Raw genomic sequence first — 18,992 nt, forward strand, 5'->3', positions numbered from 1 at the left:
AGATGTCTCCAGAAAAAAGACATCATAAGGTTAGGCTAGCTTCCTACATTTCAAACATTAGACTAAAGATTCCTTTATTGAAAAATAAACCCGAGAAAATGGGATGTGCTTTTCAAATCTCAACCACAGTTAAGCTTTCAGCATGTGGCTAAATTCTTAAACTCTGTCATCCCATGTCATTTACAGAATGGAATTGGTAAGGCTATTATCATACCTTATAGAGGTTGTCTGAGGATGAAATGATACAAGCAAAGTGTTTAGGATAACACTTGCACAAAGTAGGTTTTCAACAAATGTTGGCTGCTATTTGTTATTTGCTAAGATTTTCTCAACCAAAATTTTAAACAGATGCTATGATTTTTGTGGGAACAAACTGCTGTTACATTTCTGCCCCCAATACTGTAATATTTTCCCTTGAATTCCACTTTTTTTGCCTCTGTATTATGTACTCTTGTACCTTGAAGAATTCAACTATGAAAGGGCTGTGCATAGAATTTTAAGATAATATTTATTTGTAATAACTATGTCCAAGGTACTCTAAGTATTTTCCAATATTAATTAATTTCATCTTCATAATAACCGTATGAATAACTACTGCTATTATATTAACTCTACAAATGAGGAAACTGAGACTCCAAGACCTGAAATAATTTGTTTAAAATAATTCAGCTTGTAAGTAAAGGAGTCAGGTCTTACAACCAGGCAGAACAGCTCCATGGCCCTTCCAAGCCCTGTGCATCTTGAAATATTTTTATTGCTATTGTGGTTCATGGAAATCAAGCACAGTGATCTTTTAGTAAGTGTTTTAATTTTAAAAAACTAACTTTTTAAAGGTCATCATTTTGTTGTGTGGCTGTCTTACATAGGCTCAGATATGACAGCCTTTGGGGGAAAAAACATTTAAATGATCTAGGAAAAAAAGATCAGCAAGCTGTACACCTATTCTCTCAATGATCACAGTAGATGTACAGTATATAGAAGCAAGAAAGCATGATGCTTTGACTCACAGATCTGCTTCGAAAACTCAAGGGTTATTTTATTGATCTTGCAAAACTCAGTTGGCATGGACATTTTCAGCAAGGCACAATTCTTCTTGAGTATAACAAGAGAAAACCCAATTTCATTCCCTTTATTGTCAGATAGGACAGGCTCTTTTGTGATACTGTGTGCATTTTTAGTGACATATGTCAGTAGGACTAACTATGTGGGAACTCTCATTTCTATCCAGAGGGCCCTCTAGTTTGACAGGGGATGAATAGTATTTGTTGGGAAGAAAGAAGGCACCCAGGATTTCCAGCCCTTGCTGAAAGTAATGCAAAAGAAAGCCTGCAGACCTAAAAGAAAAGGACGCATTCCTTTCCCCAGATCTGTAACTGATCACACTTCTAAAATTTCAAAATAACACAGGAAGAAATGGATTAGAAATAGTTGGCTCATTAAACTAGTTTTAGCCCTTAATGATATTTTTGTATATGTCGAGCTGTACTTGAAGTTGTTGCCAATATGCAAGAGTGGAGCAAAACTCTAAATATTTGGCAGGAACAATGACGTAAGTAAAAATATGCTTAGCATGAGTTCTCACGACACCTTATGTGAATCTGTCATGACATTTGTTTACAGTAAGTTTAGGTGTCTCTCTCTCCAAAATGTGTGAGTTCCTCCAAGGCAGGACTGTTGTTTTTGTTTTCACATCCTAGCATCCTCATAGTATCTGCCTTACATTCTGCCCAGAAGAAAAATGTGCTGAATGTATGCATAAATGAATGAAGTCAGAATTAATTCAACAAGATTTCGTGAATGCCTGTTGTATGCCCCCTATCATGACAGGGAACACACAGATGAATAAATGGTTCCCTGTCCCTTGAAGAGTTCACATAAAAGGAAATAATATACATAATTTTATTGTCTGGTGGGGGTGTACTAGAAAAGAGAATATGCAGCACTGTTTGATTATAGAAGCAGCACGGTTGTGCATTCTTAATGGAGGAGCTAAGCTTATGCTTTAGGTAGAGATGGAAGAGAGTGAGTTGTGATAAGAGGGTTTGGATGGTAGACAGTGTAATTATAGACAAAAATCTTAGATCACTGTGTCTGAGGAATGATATTAGTTTGGTGTTGTTGGAATTACTTTTTTACTTAATTACTGTAATGTTATAAAGTTATCGGTATTCCATTTTGTAATCTATAATATAAAAGCAATGTAATCATAAACACAGTCTAGTCATATGTTCAATGGGAGTTTTCTTTTTAAATTACAGTTCCAGTTACAGATGTTTGACATTGTTTGTTCCACGTCATGGGCTAATCAAGACAAATGCTGTGAACTTCCAGGCCTGGTAAGAATTGTTCTTTCAGTATTTGGTCTGTTCATTATTGAAATTTTCTAAAATTGTTTAATTTTCTCTGAAGATGGAATTCTATTTCTCAACACTCATTTGATAATTCATTGTCATGAGAGTTAAAATTAGCAAGAGGCTAAGAAGGAGGCATGCCTGAAATCATCAGGACCAATGCAAATAATCACACATGGTGTGAACTGCAGAAATCCAGGGAGCACCATTAATAAAAGGCCCAGGTGTTCCCAAATTTCTGGGTTCACAAAGCCCTTCATGTCTCAATACTTTTTTCATGCTACCCCCAATCGAAAGAAATACATAGTAGTTCTATTTATTAAGTAATGAGGTCTAACCAACAACAATATGTATTTATTTCCTAACAATGTAGTAGCCTTATGAAAAAATAATACACATAAATTAAAGAAAAAACATTTTAATTTTATTCTTAAATGACCACAGTTATTTATTGAGAGGATTGTGTGCCTATTGGGTCCTCTAAAATTCCTCATATCTTGGAATCATATTGGACGTCACCACCCTTACTTCTTGTTCCGCAGTGATTTTTCCCATGATACTTGCTTTTCATCACTGCAACAGCTGAGAAACCAGCTTTGCAGAGACATGACATGACTGAAAAGAGGTAATCAAATATTGCTGTTTCCCTTAATATTTTAAAACATACCATAGTACTCCTGTGAGTTTGCTATAGCGACCTAAGGCATTTTGGCACACAGTTTTGGAATCTTAGTCAAAATCTATATAACTTATGCAAAGCTACTAGGACATTAAACTTTTTCTCATCATTAACACCAAGTGGAATTTGCGGCATATAGCTGAATATGTAAAACCAGAAAAACAGATTCATATCTTAGGAATCTTAGAAGCTAGTAAGCTGAAATGGATGAAAATGTCATAGTGGACAGTGTTCATATCCTAATAACTAAAACCCAGAGAACGAGCACGGAGAAGCGTTCATTAAGTCTTAAGAGATTTGACTTTTTAAGACCTTATATCAGAATCAGAATATCTATTGCAGGTACTAAATTTATGGTGATTGCTTCAGAAGGAAGTAACTTACTCTTCCTTTATCAAAATAAGTTTCTAGTAAACTCTAGCGAGGTATTAAATCATAGACACTGCGATGCCATTTTTCCATGCAGGTAAATTGGAAATTGGAAGGGGGGTGGGGAGGACACAGAATCCTATGTTGTGTCAAGCAAAAGGTGACCATGACTTCTCCTAGGAAATTGCTGAGCCCTTCCCAATGCTTTTCTTTTCATTTCTACCACTGAGATGTATAAATTCCATGATAAGAAGACATGGGTGAGGATGTAGTTGTTAGCAATGGTAAAAAACATTACTGAAGCCATTCAGCAGGTAGCCTGCTGGTTGTCACAGATCCCCTTACTTTGGGAACCTTTCAGGATGCTTAAGTTTGTATTTCACTTTAGCTGGCCAGAAACCAGACCATATGTATTAGCAGAGAATTTCCCTATAACATGTCGTGTCCTTTGACTGTTGTCCAAACTTAGACACAAATTTCTGTAAAGCAGACCATTTGCTCAATATTTGGGGGTTTCTATTGTAGATATTTCAGAGACTTAGATAATTTTGAACTTGGTAATTTAGTGATCATTTGTACTCTTATGAGTTCTAACCTTACTTTTCCCCCAAAGTCTTCAGTAATAAAGCTCATGTTCTCTCTGTCCAAAGGGAACTGATGAACCTTATGAAGTTCTATAGTTCTTAACCCAATGCTGAGTTATTTCTGGCTGCTGTTCCATATGAGATATTTCCAAATTGTTCACTAGCTTTTTTTTTTTTTTGGCATGGACAGGCTCCAGGAATTGAACCCGGGTAAACCAAGACTCAATTTGTGTGTGTGTGTCTGTGTTCACTAGCTTTGAACAGGTGTTCTGACTTCCTCTACAATCCAGTAACTCTATTCAGATAGAGTCTGACATTCTTAATCTGTCTTGCAATGTCACATGAAAACAAAATTCTCCAAGAGAGGAGAAAAATGGCCTCCTATCTCAAAGTTTTGTATTGCTGCTGTGATACTTTCCTATTTTAAACTATAGAGTGTGAGCAGTTACTGAAATTGTTACAGGAAATTGATGATGTGTTGAACTACTGGTTTTGGTTTAGTATAGATGCAATTGTTCTGTTTGGCCTTTCCAACAAGTTTTCTTTTAACCTTTGAAAATGAAAACTATTATAAAGACATTTTTCAGAACCTTTAGTTCATAGTATACTATTACTCCAAGTGGATTAAAATGTAACTAGGATTTTTTTTTTTTGCATCCACTCCTAACTTTCTGTTCTTACCTGAATACCCAAGTTGGCTTTATCCCTATCTTTTCCATGTGGTGAATATCAGTGATTCATTGGACACCCATCCATTTTTCTTTAAAATTAAGATTTCATAATTAGGAAAGGGTACTCGCTGACTTTCCACATTAATTCTCACTAAGAGTTTTTGTTTTTTTAAAAGTCTTAAATCAAAGTGCTTTATTTGAATAGGAAATTCTTTTGTATAGGTCTTCTCGTTAACAGTTGTGCTTTTTTTTTTTTCTTTTCAGAGGAATGACGAGACCTGCCCAGAACTTCCTCATTCCTGCTCCTGTTCTGAAACCATGAAAGGGGCTCTGGGACCAGCAGGCCCACCAGTAAGTCTTGCCTGGTTTGGACTCCTACAGGTCAAATGTTCTTTAATAGTGTTAATATCTATTGTGTGTCTGTTATATGCTGGCCACTATGCTAAATACTATGCCTCTTACTTGGTCCTTTGAATAAACTGAGCATAGAGATATGAAGTAAGTTGCCTAAAGAACACAGCTCTATGGAGCTGGCATTCAAACCCAGGCTTCCTGACTCTTACAGATGATACTTTTAACCTCAATGCCATGCTCTCTCTCATATGGCTGTGTATTCAAAATCTTCCCTTTAAACTACTATTACTTATTTTCAGTTTGGCTATTACCCACCTTGGCTTTCTACTTTTTTACCTGTAAGATTTTCATACCCTCTATTTTCCCATTTTGTATCAAAATTAACATGGTGGAGGGAACATTTTGAATTCATTAGGAAAAGTGCTCCATCTGAGCCTGAAGTTCTCCACAACTGGCTGGGGTTTCCTAAGGAAAAAGAGAAAGAAGGGAAAGGAAGAAAGGCGCATAATAGGAAGGAATACATGGAAGGAAAGGAGGGAGGGAGGGAGGAAAGGAAGGAGGGAGAAAGAAGGAAGGAAAGTAATTACATCATCCGGGTCTTTGAATTTACCATGAAAAAAAATTCCGTTATATGTTCAAATGTTCTTTTTATGTTATTTCTAACCTGCTAAGCTGGAATTATAAGTGTTTCTTTGAGTTAAATATGATTGAAGTAGCTGATCTGGGAGTGGGAAAAAATATCAAGGCAGAAAGACAAAACAGGGAGAGGATGCACAAACAAGCAAAGAAAACTGAACTTCACAGGAGGAGTATTTTCCTGCCCCCATACTTAAACGGGGACTTACCAGCTGCAACTCAACACAGCCAGCACTCAAGTATCAGTAAGCCACACGGGCAGCTGGCTTGTTTCATGAACAGTCACTCCAGGTTGACCCCACAACCGTAATTTTCTTTTATTTATCTACCGTATTTCTTCAACTGAACAAAAAAAGGAAGAGGACCTGCTGAATATATCTGAAATATATCCCAGCAGTTTTTCCTTTATCTCTGGAAAATAGAATATTCTGTCGAACTCTGGTATAAAATGCTAATCCTTGAAATTGAAAACAAAGATTTATTGCCAACTATGTGCCAAATTTTCCTTTTGGGCTGCAGAATAATAAAATGCAATGTTATGGGCTGCAGTTCATCAAACTGTATTAGAATCACCTGGGATACTTATTAAACATTCAATATCCCAAATCTCTGTATCTCTGAGATGTTGGAGTAAGAATCAACAATTATTAGCCACTCAGAGATGTAAAAAGTGCTAGTGATTTTCCTTGGAGAATGTTAGTAGTTCTCTCATTTCTGGCCAGAATTTACTCACTACCATATAAATGTATATGTCAGTGAAATCACATGTATTATCAAGAAAAAGCCTTCCAGCCTAGTGGAGGGCAATAATTATTTCTTGGATTCTGGAGATGCTCACAAGGGTCTTTTTTTTTTTAACTTCAGGATGTGGAGTTTTCTTTTTTTTTTTAAATGCAATTTTATTGAGATACTTTCACTTACCATACAGTCATCCAAAGGTACGATCAATGGTTCATTGTATCATTGTATAATTGTGCATTCATCATCATAATCAATTTTTTAACATTTTCATTACCCAAAACAATACTTACAAAAATAAAAATGAAAATGAAAAAGAACACCCAAAGCTTTCCATATTCCTTATCCCCCTATTATTTATTTATTTATTTATTTATTATCCTTATGTTTTAACTCATCTATCCATACACTGATAATAGGGAGTGTCAGCCACAAGGTTTTCACAATCACATGGTCACACTGTAAAAACTATACAAATATACAATCTTCTTCAAGAATCAAGACTCCTGGAATACAATTCAGCAGTTTCAGGACTTTCTTTCTAGCTCTTCTAATACACCAAAAATAAAAAGAGTTATCTGTATACTGCCTAAGTATAACCTCCAGAATGACTTCTCAACTCTATTTGAAATCTCTTAGCCACTGATACTTTATTTTGTTTCATTTATCTTTCCCCTTTTGGTCAAGAAGTTTTTCCTAATCTGACAGTGTCAGGGCCAGGCTCATCCCTGGGAGTCATGTCCCATGTTGCCAGGGAGATTTATACCTCTGGGAATCATGTCGCATGTAGGGAGGAGGGCAGTGAGTTCACCTGTGAAGTTGGCTTAGAGAGAGGGGCCGCATCTGAGCAACAAAAGAGGTTCTCTGGGGATTATGATATCTGTCATGATAATAAGTAGGCTTAGCTTCTCCTCTGCAGGAATAGATTTCATAAGGGTAAGCCCCAGGATCAAGGGTTTGGTTTAAAATTGGTAGTCCCCAATGCTTGCAAATATACCTGGAATCGTCTAGGTGGGGAAGTTTAATATTTCAACATCTTTCCCCATGTCTTGAAGGGGGCTTTGCAAATGCTTTTTATCTCTGCCCAGATTACTCTGGGATATATTGGGGCATCACAGTGACCTGTACAAACCAACAAGATCTCATTCCCTGTTCAGGGTTCTGTGTAATTCACAATGGTCTTTTTGAGGAGGTTTTGGGAGTAGAGCTGAGCTGAACTCTTTTATTCACAGATTATTTTATTTCACTAGATTTTTTTTTTTTTGCTAAAATCAAAGCTGCATGCATTTTGTGTATAATTTATACAATGAACTTTCTTTTATAATATTTTAAATACATTTTGGGGGGTGTGTGCATGGGCCAGGAATTGAACCCGGGTCTCTTGCATGGAAGGCAGGTGTTCTAACCACTGAACTACCCACTCACCCTAATACATTTATTTTTAATTATGAAACATCTAAAACATAGAAAAGATTACAAAAGATAGTATAATAGCCTTTTTTATTTTTTTAACATGGGCAGGCACCAGGAATCGAACCCGGGTCCCCTGGCATCTCAGGCAAGCATTCCTGCCTGCTGAGCCACCATGGCCCGCCCTATAATAGCCATTTTTTGCCCACCATCAAGATTGACCATTTCACTTTATTTATTCAGATTACTCTTTTGTTTTAAGTAATACTAAGTTACTGATACATCTAAACACTCAGTTCCCGTCTCTTCTTCTCTTTTCCCTTTTCCTCTCCTCCCTTGAAGTTGATATGTATCATTACTGTGTATATTCTTTGTACTTCTGCTATATATGTATGCATTCCTAAACAATATAATATACTATGGTATTACGGGTTTGGTATTTACATAAATGCCACCGTGGTGTAAGTATTTTTTGCCACTTACTTTTTCTCATCCCAAAGTATGTCTTTGAATTTATCTAGGTTAATGCACCTTGTTTAGCTCATTTGTTGTAACTTTTGTAAGGCATTTGATTATAGAAACTGTACTCTATTGAACCATTGTTGAAGAATATTTTCCTACTAGAAATATTGCTACAATGGACATCATTTTGGTGTCTCCTTGCAAGTGTGTGTGAGTGCTCTAGGAAGGACACTTAGAATCAGACTTGTAGAAAGAGGAAGTTGCATATTCAATGTCATGAAGACCAAATCTCGTTATTTCAATATTTCTTCCCCTTGTTACTAGTGAGGTTGAGCTATTTGGGGTCTTCCTACACAAATACCACTTTAAAAACTTTGTTTTTCTAGGGTATTGCTTGTCTTTTCCTCATTTATTTGTAGACATTTTTATGTATTGTAGACTCTTATCCTTTAATGATGACATGATTTGCAAATATCTTTTCTATAGTTTGCTTGTTTGTTATTTATAAAAATTTATATTATCTCGATATTTTCATTCTAATTTACCTAAATGTAATAATTTTTCCGTAATCTATTTTGTGTTGTATTGTACTGTTCTAGTTTGCTAGCTGCCAGAATGCAACACACCAGAGATGGATTGGCTTTTAATAAAAGGGATTTATTTTGTTAGTTCTTCAGAGGAAAGGCAGATAACTTTCATCTGAGGTTCTTTCTTACATGGGAAGGCTCAGGGTAATCTCTGCTGGCCTTCTCTCCAGACCTCTGGGTTCCAACTACTTTCCCCAAGGTGATTCCTTTCTGCATCTCCAAAGGCCTGGCTGAGCTGTGAGTGCTGAGATGAGGTATGCCGAGCTGCTTGGGCTGTGCTACGTTGCGCTCTCTCATTTAAGCACCAGCCAATTAAGTCAAATGTCATTCATTGCAGTAGGCACACCTACTAGCCGACTGCAGATGTAATCAGCAACAGATGAGTTTCACATACCATTGGCTCATGTCCACAGCAACAGAACTAAGTGCCTTCACCTGGCCATGTTGATCATTGACTCTAACTACCACATGTACCTTATCCTTTCCCTTACCCATGATTTATTTAGAAGTGTCTTCATATTTCCAGTCAAATGTGGGATTTTTATCTTTTTCTTATTGCCTTATTAATTCTGATCAGTGATGATATTGTGCGTTATACTAATTCTCCTTCGTTGCTTTCAAGATCTCCTTGTTTGTTTTTTCCCCATGTAGGGAAAAAAAAGATCTACTTCTCTTTGGTGTTCTGAAGTTTCACTAAAATGTGTCTTGGTATAGATTTTTGTTGTTGTTGTTTTACCTATTTGGAATTTGGGGGTGCTTTATGAATTTGAGTCTCAATGTTTCTCATTAAATCTGGAGTATTCCCTATTATTATTTCTTTGTTTATTGCTTCTCTCCTAAAATTTCTATTCTGGAACTCTTACTAGATGTATATTATAACTTCTAATTTTTTCCTCCATGTCTCTGTTGTTTTCTACTTGTCTCTCTGGATTTTGTTCTGTGTAATTTCTTCAAATTTATCTTCCAGTATTCTCTCTTTAGCTATGTTTAATATGTTGTTTAAACTATCCATTGGGTTTCTGTTTTCAATTATTTTATTTTACCTATCTAGCAGTTATGTTTGGTTCCTTTTCTTATCTTCCTAGTTATTTGTATAGTGTCTTTTTCTTATACCTTCAGTACCATTTTCCCTTTAAATATATAACATTTATATTCTTTATCAGAAAATCTCAATATTTACAGTGTATGTGGTTCTGATTCTACCATTTTGTTTTTTCTGTTGATTTTATTCATGGTATCTTTTTCAACATGAATTTTGTGATATTTTGGTGTGTATTTGGATTCATATTAATTGACACTTCACCTCTTGGAATACTTTGAAGTTGAGTTTGAACCATATTCCTTCAGAGACAGGTATATCTGCATTTATTTCTGCTAAAGCCCATAATGTACAACCAACTAAACACCACTTTAAAAGTTTAACTTTGAAATTTTGCTTTGATCTTCATAGGAAGAGTGGGTTCTGGTCCCTTGATTGTATGAGAATCACTTGTAGGTAATATTTATTAGGGGTTATATTTTCTCCTCCTCCCATAGCTGAAGTGGAGACATTTTTTTCCTAGCTCACTGAGAAGCAACCTTTCCAGTTTCTCAGCTTTAAAGAATGTTTCAGATTCAACCCTTTCCCCATCTATTATAGGTACAAGTTCATATTTTTTTGCCTTTTGTGGGCTCTAAATTGCAAGCTTTCCGGCAAGTCTACCACCATAATCCCCAAGGGCAGGTTCAGTGCACATGTTTGTTACTCTAGTTTTTTGTTCCTTCTTCATTCCTGATACTTAAGTATTCAGCTCTTATTACAATAATGTTTATTTTCTTTTATCTGGCATTAATGTGCCGGTAGCTGGAAGGTTATGCACTGGTAGTCACACTGAGATAAAATGAAAATGGACAAAAATTATGAAAAGATACTCAGTCTTAGTAGTTTACAGGGAAATGAAAATTAAAAAAAGAATAAAGTAGTTTTTACCTATCAGGTTGATAATAAAGTAAAATTTGATGATATCAAGTATTGACTAAATTTTAGGGAAATGGGGACCATCTTAAACTATTGGTAGATTATAAAAAAACCTTGGAGTGCAGTTGACAATAAAGCTCTATATCCATCAGATTTCATTCATAATTCTACCTTCTTCTTAGTCTTCTTCTGATAAATATTTAGCACTTAAGGGATGCATAAGGATGTTAATTGCAATATTGTTTAAACAGCAAAATAACTGTAGAAAAAACCCTAAATGCCTAATAATACTAGAATGGTATTATTGTTATACCATTGTAACCATTGTTAACAATGGTATAATTGTTAAACAAACAATTATATAATTGAGATTTGGTCTACTAGGCAGCAATAACGAAGAATGAGTTAAATCAATATGCAATAGCATAAGAAAACATCTGGAACATGATAAGTTAATTTCAGAACTATATTAAAAAAGTAATGTCATATTGTAAACTTTGCATATAAAATAATACCACAAAAATACTGTAGGTAATATTTCCTATATGCAATTTTATAATTGTATTTAAAAGATCTGGAGATAAGCAACCAAATGATATTGCCAGTATTGGGTCAATTTAAATGGCTAAAATAAAAAAGCTGGAAGAAGCCTTTAAGAGTGCCTGTATCAGGGTTCTCTAGGGAAAGAGAACCAACAAGAGATATCTGTAAATATGAGATTTTACAAAAGTGTCTCACACAATGGTTGGGATGTACAAGTCCAAATTCTATAGGGCAGGCTGCAAGCTGACAGCTCCAATGAAGGTCTTCAATGAATGCCCCAGAAGAGGCTGGTTGACTGGAGTGGAAAGTGAGATTCTTTCTTCTAACTTCTCCTTTAAAGCCTTCGGCTGATTAGATTAAATATCACCAATTGTGGTGGACACTCCCCTTGGCCAACATAGATGTAGTCATCCATAGATGCAATCAATATACTGATGATATAATAACCAGCCTTCTGGTTTATTTAACCAGCCACATAATGTCCTTGTAGTAACAGGCCAGTACTTTCTTGACCAGACAACTGGGCACCATCTGCTGGCCAAGTTGACACATGAACCTAACCACAACATTGCCTGATCCAGTACTTTCCCAAGTTGTGTAAGTATCTTGCTGTTGGTGTACAAAATGATTTTCAGTAGTCATGGTCCTAGTGTGAAATAAATTGCAATCATGTAAGGAGAAACTTACTCCAGTTTCAATGGTCTTTCCATCCTTCTGATCAGGTGAGAGAGCAATCCTTAGTCTGATGCACAAATGGCCCTCCTAACACCTGTTTATTTCCCTTTATAATAAAGAGCAAACTTTTGGCCCACAGCTTTCAATAGAAACAAAATCTAGCTAAATGTAATATTATTACTCACAGCATTTTTAAGTTTACCTTCTATTTTTAACAACTGATACTTTCCATTTACTCTAGTGCTATAAAATAGGTTTATTCGGCCGGCCACAGTGGCTCAGCAGGCAGAGTTCTCGCCTGCCATGCCGGAGACCCAAGTTCAATTCCTGGTGCCTGTCCATGCGGGGGGGAGGAAAAAAAAGGTTTATTTAAGCAAACTAGAGGCTCAATTAAAAAATGCAAAAAGTATATATGCACACATATATACAAATGATACACATATATCCAAATATACCTATTATATATATACAATAATGGAAAAGGCTGTAAATGATAGTTTAGTTGGTGTATTGATATGGCAAAAATCTTGAGGAAAATACGAATGACTAAAGTTTCAGAAACACTAATCTAGTTAAGTTCTTTACTGTGTAAGTATAGAAAATTAAATGGTTACTATTCTCATGAATTTTTACAATTGAATAACTTCATCTTTAAATTATGATATATGATGCATAATTTCAGATTAACAGTATATTTTAATATTTTCATCCATTAGGAGAAGTAGTTTTAGATCATCAGTAAACAAATAAATCCTTTAATGTTTAAAATTTTAAAGGGTTTGACATAGAAATCTTTCTCAAACCGTGGAAATCATCTGCAAGGAAAGCTAGGTCTTTGTGGCAAATTTCCAGCTCAGGATCATCTGGAATGAAAACTATTGCACAATGTGCTGGCCTTTATGCAAAATAAGAATGATATAATCCATATCATTAAGTAAAATGTTTTAAGATGGTCTTTGAGCTGATACTTAACATCTGTTTGCCAGGGTGGTCCAGGAGTCCGGGGACCAAAGGGTCAACATGGAGAACCGGGTCCAAAGGTAATGTCTTTCTCTCTCTTTCTCATAATTAGCCATCGTTTTAAAGTTAAGTGCTATTTACTCTTTTCAATGTAAAGCCCCTTATAATTTTATATTTTATGAAAGTTGTGCTAAGCCTTCTTCTTTATTCTTAAAGATGTGCTTTTTAACCAAAAAAGAATATTTAATAAGTTTTCTGGGTCAGAAATAAGAGTGTTAATACTCAAGAAGGTTTAGTCTCCAGAGTAGTATATCCTCTCTCTCTCGTGCACTCTTCTCTTCCTCTCTCTACCACAAAGCTATACCTTTGGGAGAACACTGAATCACAACTGGGCAGCAGCCTCTTCAAGGTGATTTATCAGGTTTTGGACTTCTCCTTCTCTCTTGCCACGATATATAGTCAAACACACAGTTCTGTTTTCATTCCCAGTGTCCAAGACCACCGAGTATGGGGGTTCAGGTTGTACACTATACAAAGGCAGTAGCAAAGGACAAAGCTGCGCCAAGCCATGTCAAGGCTCACATTTTCTTACTTTCCATGAAGGTACCCTGTGGGCTGGCAGGATCCCTGCCACTAATTGAGTCCAGGCCTCACCATCTTGTACACTCAGCCTTCGGCAAATCTTCTAACTGTTCCCATGGTTCCAGTGCCTTGACTTTCCAGTTGATTCTTCACATCTGCCCCAAAATTCATTTCCTTAAAGTCTATGCTAGGTCACATCATCCTCTTCAAAACCCTGCAGTCACATACTGTTATTGCTTTGAGAATTAAAATTATGGTCCTTGGCATGGCATTCAAGGCATAATTTGGCTCTCTGTCTCTTCTTTCACCATGTAGCGCTGCATTATCTCAGCTCCACCCATCTTGCTTTACTTACTGCTTCAATATAGGTACTTATTAAGTTTACATAGTATTTATTCATGAAACAAAGATCATTGCAAGATTTTTTACCATAAAGTTGGAAACAGGAGAAACAAGGCAGAATAAAATGTGAAAAAAATGAGTAAATGAATGGAGGCTGAAGATAATTAGCCCACTCAGAACTCACCTATTTTGTTCTGTATTTTGAGAGTGTGATGTATTCCCTCAGTACAGACTTGATGTATCTCAGTTGGCTCCATTTCTTATTGTACAACAAGAAAGACCAGTAGTTTGGAGGCTTCTTCTTAGGCAGTGTGAAGCACTGGGACGTCCTTGGACCCACCCAATGGCAGTGCTCAATAGCTCCTGTGGATTCTGGCTCCCATCTTCCAACATCTCTATCAGCGTAATCCCATTTATCTTTCTAACATTCTTACTGAATAATGAGTCATACATGAAGCCAAGTTAGAAGTTCAGGTTCCACCCCTTTCCTCCAATTTTCCATTTCCACAGGACTGCTACTGATGTGGTTATTTCTGTCTGATGGTTTTGAAGAATCACAGATACAAGCATGCCATGGTTCAGGAAAAAAGTCTTATTGAATAAACAATGCTCACATGGTCACCAATGTGGACAATTTAGGAATAGATAAAATATCCTTCCGGAAGGAAGACCTTGGGATGTAACTGACAGAGGACAGAAAAAACAGTATGCATTATCTTTTATGTCTGCCCATTTGAATAGCAGGAAATAGATAAGAATTTAAAAGCTCTAAGCAACCCTGTTGCTTCTCTTTCTAGTATTTTTTAAGTGGAACTGCATCCTTTCTGCACTTACTAATACTCCATTCTCAAGTCCACAATAATATGTCATGTATTATTGAACTCCTATAATAGAAATATTAAGTAATATTTATATATTGCCTCCTTGTCTCTTCCATCTTATTTTTAAAATCTAGCTTCTTTCTCTCTTCCCATCTTACACCATGCTTCTTGTAAGAATAGTTTTCATTCAATGCACATCTCTATCTCCCAAATAATTCTAAATATGCATGTTTTCTGTTCCCCTAAAAGTCCAGTGAAAATGTACTCCAATTACTTCCTTGTTACCAAAAATCCATGAGACATGGTTTAATTCTTATCACACTTGCCATCACCATGGCATTTGACATGATTAAACACTCATTTATTTGACATTTTCTCCTCTTGTGCCCTTTCCTACACCACTCCCTCTTCATTATCTTCCTAATTCTTAGGTTTTTCCATTTTGGATTATTTTCAGGCTCTACTTCCTCACCATTCTACCTGATTTTCATCTCATCTTTATCCATTTCTTCTTTCATCTCATCTGTACATTCTTCTGATAATCTCACCCAAAAGCATGGCTTCAGAATTAGACTCCTCCTGATCCCCAGACTACTGGACATTTCTACATGGTTATCCCACACATACCTAAAATTAACAGGTCCCAGGATGAACTCATTATTTATCTGCATTTGACTCTACTGTTTCTTCTGTATTCCTTGCCCTGAAATGATTTCACTAACCACACATTTAAGATGATATCCAGGTGTTGGGTGTCTTAATATGATTTTTAAAAAGTAGCTTAGATGGAGTCGCAGATTGAGAGAAGAAGAAGAAGAAGAGATTGAGTGCAAGGAGGTTTTCTGAGTCTAAGCACGCAGAGGTGGTGTAGTTCTGGCCAAATTATAACAAGGTCCACACTTTCGCTGTAAAAATAAGAGTTCCTACAGTGAAGTGGATGCTTGATCTTATGAAGAGAGGAAATCAAACTTCAAGCCTATGGATGTCATGCAGTGGACACTGAAGAAGCTTAGAAGGATGGCAGGGGTCAAGATGAGGAAACTAAAAAGGACTAGAAGCAAAGGCTCAAAAAATGGAGGAGAGCGTCCCTGGGGTAGGTTGTAGACAGCAGGGAAAATAGAGAATGTTGTTCAACTGGATGGTGTGAACTTTCACAGACCAGGAGGGTGGTCTTTCAGCAGTTGTGCCTTTTGGATTAATTGTGAAATGTGGGGGGTCTAGTTACTTAATTGGCACGGCAGTCTTATTTATGGAAGCTAAAAAAAATGGTTGCAGCAAATTTTATATGTTTACTCTTATGGTTTACTGATGACATTTTGCCTGGGAGGTGAATTATTTGAGGCTTGGTGGCTTGTTATACTATGAGTGTTTCATGTCTTAGGAAATATTATTTGAAGAAATAAATTTTATGTGCCCAAAGCAGACAAATCTTCTGGATGTCAGAGGGACTCACTTCTGGAATGACTATTCTCTCTTGTCTTCCAGGGACCAGAAGGCCCTCGTGGTGAAATAGGTCCTGCAGGACCTCAGGGTCCTCCTGGACCCCAAGGACCAAGTGGTCTGTCCATTCAAGGAATGCCTGTGAGTTACGTACATACATTCAGATGGGTTTTAGTGTTGCCACTTCTCCAGGAGGCTGCAGAGGTTGAAATTCTGTCTTTTGTGCCTTCATAATGAGTCCTAGCCCTTTCCTACCCCTAAACATGTTAATTAAGAAATGAATTTCATAATCCTTATGTAATGATTGACAGTCCATTCATTAGCTGTGTCCTTAGTCAATTTTTTGTCCAATGATGGGGGTCTTTTAACATGCGTGGGCAGTAGGTACACCCACAAGTATTTTCTCTCTAGAAGAAAAACAGGACTTAACCTGTATAATCCATTTTATTGTTGACTAAGTCCTTCATGCATGTGATAAAACCTAGAAAGTAAAAAATGCTATACAAGGGCAGACCACGGTGGCTCAGCAGGCTGAGTTTTTGCCTGCCATGCCAGAGACCTGGGTATGATTCCCCATGCCTGCCCATGCAAAAAAAAAAGAACTATACAAATTTGTTATTCATTATTTATTTGAATATTTATGGTATTTGTGATGCAGATTAATGAATACCATTTATCCATGATTCTTATCTCAATTAGCATCAAAGTGCAGTCCATTGAGTGAGTTTTAAGTTTGCATGGTATATGTTTATACAGCTGCATTTCTCTGTAAAAGCTTCTTGTCCCATTGAAAAGAAATGGAAAACTCACTGGTTTTCATTACTCTTGCTATAGGAATCTGTATTCAAAAGGAAAAAAATACAGTCTTTACAATTATTTGAAATAAGCAGATCCTGTTAAGCACACATTTTAGCCATCTTTTTTGCCTATGATTGTGACTCCCTAGCTGAGAAGTTTTTCTCTATAGGTTTTTCCAAATTATAGAAAACATGCCAATTTGTATAATTGCTACTGCTAATAATGAATATTTTTGAGGTCTTAATCCCTGCCAAGTTCTGTGTTTACTTTTCCATTCTTACATATTTCTAGCCAAAGGAAAAAAAATCTATATTGATACATGATTTGAAAGTGTAAACTCTACATAATATTGAAATATTCAAGTCTTCCCCTCTATATATTTATACTACAGGCTTAGCCATATTGGGCTCTATGTTCTGTGTTTAAACTAATCTGGGTATAAACATTCAGCTCCTTAGGAATGCTTACATAAATAGCATAGCATATGTGAGACGTGAAATTCACTGTATTTGGATGTTCGCTTAAAAGCAATTTAATGCTGAACATGTTAGAACAGTCAGTGGGAGATGAAAAAGACGATGAATTTACCTATGTGAACTTAACCTCGTGCACTTTTGGCTATTCAGGGAACACCCGGTGGAAAAGGAGAGAAAGGAGATACTGGCCTTCCTGGCCCACAGGTAGTATTTTTGTTTTTTAGACCCCTGCTTTCAGCTCTAGAGAGTTGCCAAGGGGGAAAGCAAAAAGGGCTGTGGCTTCTAAAGTCTGCTATAATCTTGGCGACAGTGGTTTCCATGCTCAAGTCTGTTCGTCTTCATTCATTTACCTTAACCCCTTCTGAGAGTCACTGATGTTTCCCCTGGGGGTCCTGGTTGTGGGGAGGGCATTCCTTTCCCATGAATAACTTTAAGGTTTTGAATTTGAAGTCACAAAGGCCAATAGGTTTGTTTGGAGGTCTCAGGGAAGTTGGGTGTGAGAGAGGTTATTCATTTCCGTAAATCTTGCTTTTTTGGTCTTTGTTCTACCTAGGGTGTCCCTGGGGCCATTGGTTCACCAGGACGGGATGGCTCACCAGGCCAGAGGGTAAGAACTTCTCCAAAGGCTGTTAGCGAAGTAGACTTCTCACTAAATTGAGAGTCACCCAGAAAGTCAAGCTGTTTTTAATTTTTTTCTCCTATCTACTTACATTTTATTTTACGATCCTGCCTCTATTTCATTTTACAATTGGTTTCTATTGTCCATTACTTTCATCAAATTGGAAATTTACACCAAACCTTCCCAAATTAGTACCACCCCTTTCTGAACATTCCTATAATCTGAATACAGTTTGTGTTGCTTTGTATGCATGGGTTTAATAGATTTTCCCAGTTCTACAAAATTCTCAAGGCACAGACCTAAAGAAAATCAAGAATCATATAAGTTGAAATTGAAGTTATTATCCTGACTATCTGTAGTATGATTTACATAGAACTCTCTATTCAATATATGTCAATTATCTGTTCTTTTAATTTGTCCAAGTGGAAGGCAGTAAAATAAAGTAGAATGATGGCTAGAGAGTGGTAAGTTCACATCTGGTGTTTGTTTAGTTCTACAAGTCTTTACTGAGCCAAGCATTGAGGTCTTTTCCTCAAAGAGTTTATAGTTTATTGAGTGGAAATATAAAAAAGAAACCATAACATGCTATAATGCGGGCATTTACAGAAACCTACTGGAGCACAAAGAATGGATAGTCAAGTCAGATGTGGCGAGTCAGGGAAGACTTCCCAGAGAAGGTACCATCTAAATTGAGTCTGCATTGAAAGCTAGGAATTAGTCAGGCAAAGGAGGAATGGAAAGCTTTCCAGGCAGAGCTAGTGACACATACAAAGGAGTGAAGAAAGCCTGGGGCATTTCCAATGCTGCATGCAATTCAGTATGGCTGGAGATTAGAGTGGTGTGTGGTGTGTGGTATGTGGGTGTGGATGGCAGGGCGTGGGGAGATTGTTAAAAGATGAAGCTGGAAATGTAAATACAAACCCACTTGAGAATCATTT

At 36.6% G+C, this 18,992-nt stretch overlaps 1 protein-coding gene across 5 annotated transcripts in view; it reads left to right on the plus strand.

The window, feature by feature from the left end:
• The window catches only part of COL14A1 (collagen type XIV alpha 1 chain), a 219,066-nt gene that overhangs the window by 156,695 nt on the left and 43,379 nt on the right, over nucleotides 1-18,992 (plus strand). For all 5 annotated transcript variants that reach the window (XM_077167556.1, XM_077167558.1, XM_077167557.1 and 2 more), the window contains 6 exons: nucleotides 2,259-2,336; nucleotides 4,919-5,005; nucleotides 13,003-13,056; nucleotides 16,207-16,302; nucleotides 17,586-17,639; nucleotides 17,989-18,042. In XM_077167556.1, coding sequence (XP_077023671.1) covers nucleotides 2,259-2,336; nucleotides 4,919-5,005; nucleotides 13,003-13,056; nucleotides 16,207-16,302; nucleotides 17,586-17,639; nucleotides 17,989-18,042 — 423 coding nt within the window. The remainder of the gene's footprint in view (nucleotides 1-2,258; nucleotides 2,337-4,918; nucleotides 5,006-13,002; nucleotides 13,057-16,206; nucleotides 16,303-17,585; nucleotides 17,640-17,988; nucleotides 18,043-18,992) is intronic.

This window comes from Tamandua tetradactyla, chromosome 6 (genome assembly GCF_023851605.1).
Source record: "Tamandua tetradactyla isolate mTamTet1 chromosome 6, mTamTet1.pri, whole genome shotgun sequence".
NCBI classification, from domain to species: Eukaryota; Metazoa; Chordata; class Mammalia; order Pilosa; family Myrmecophagidae; genus Tamandua; species Tamandua tetradactyla.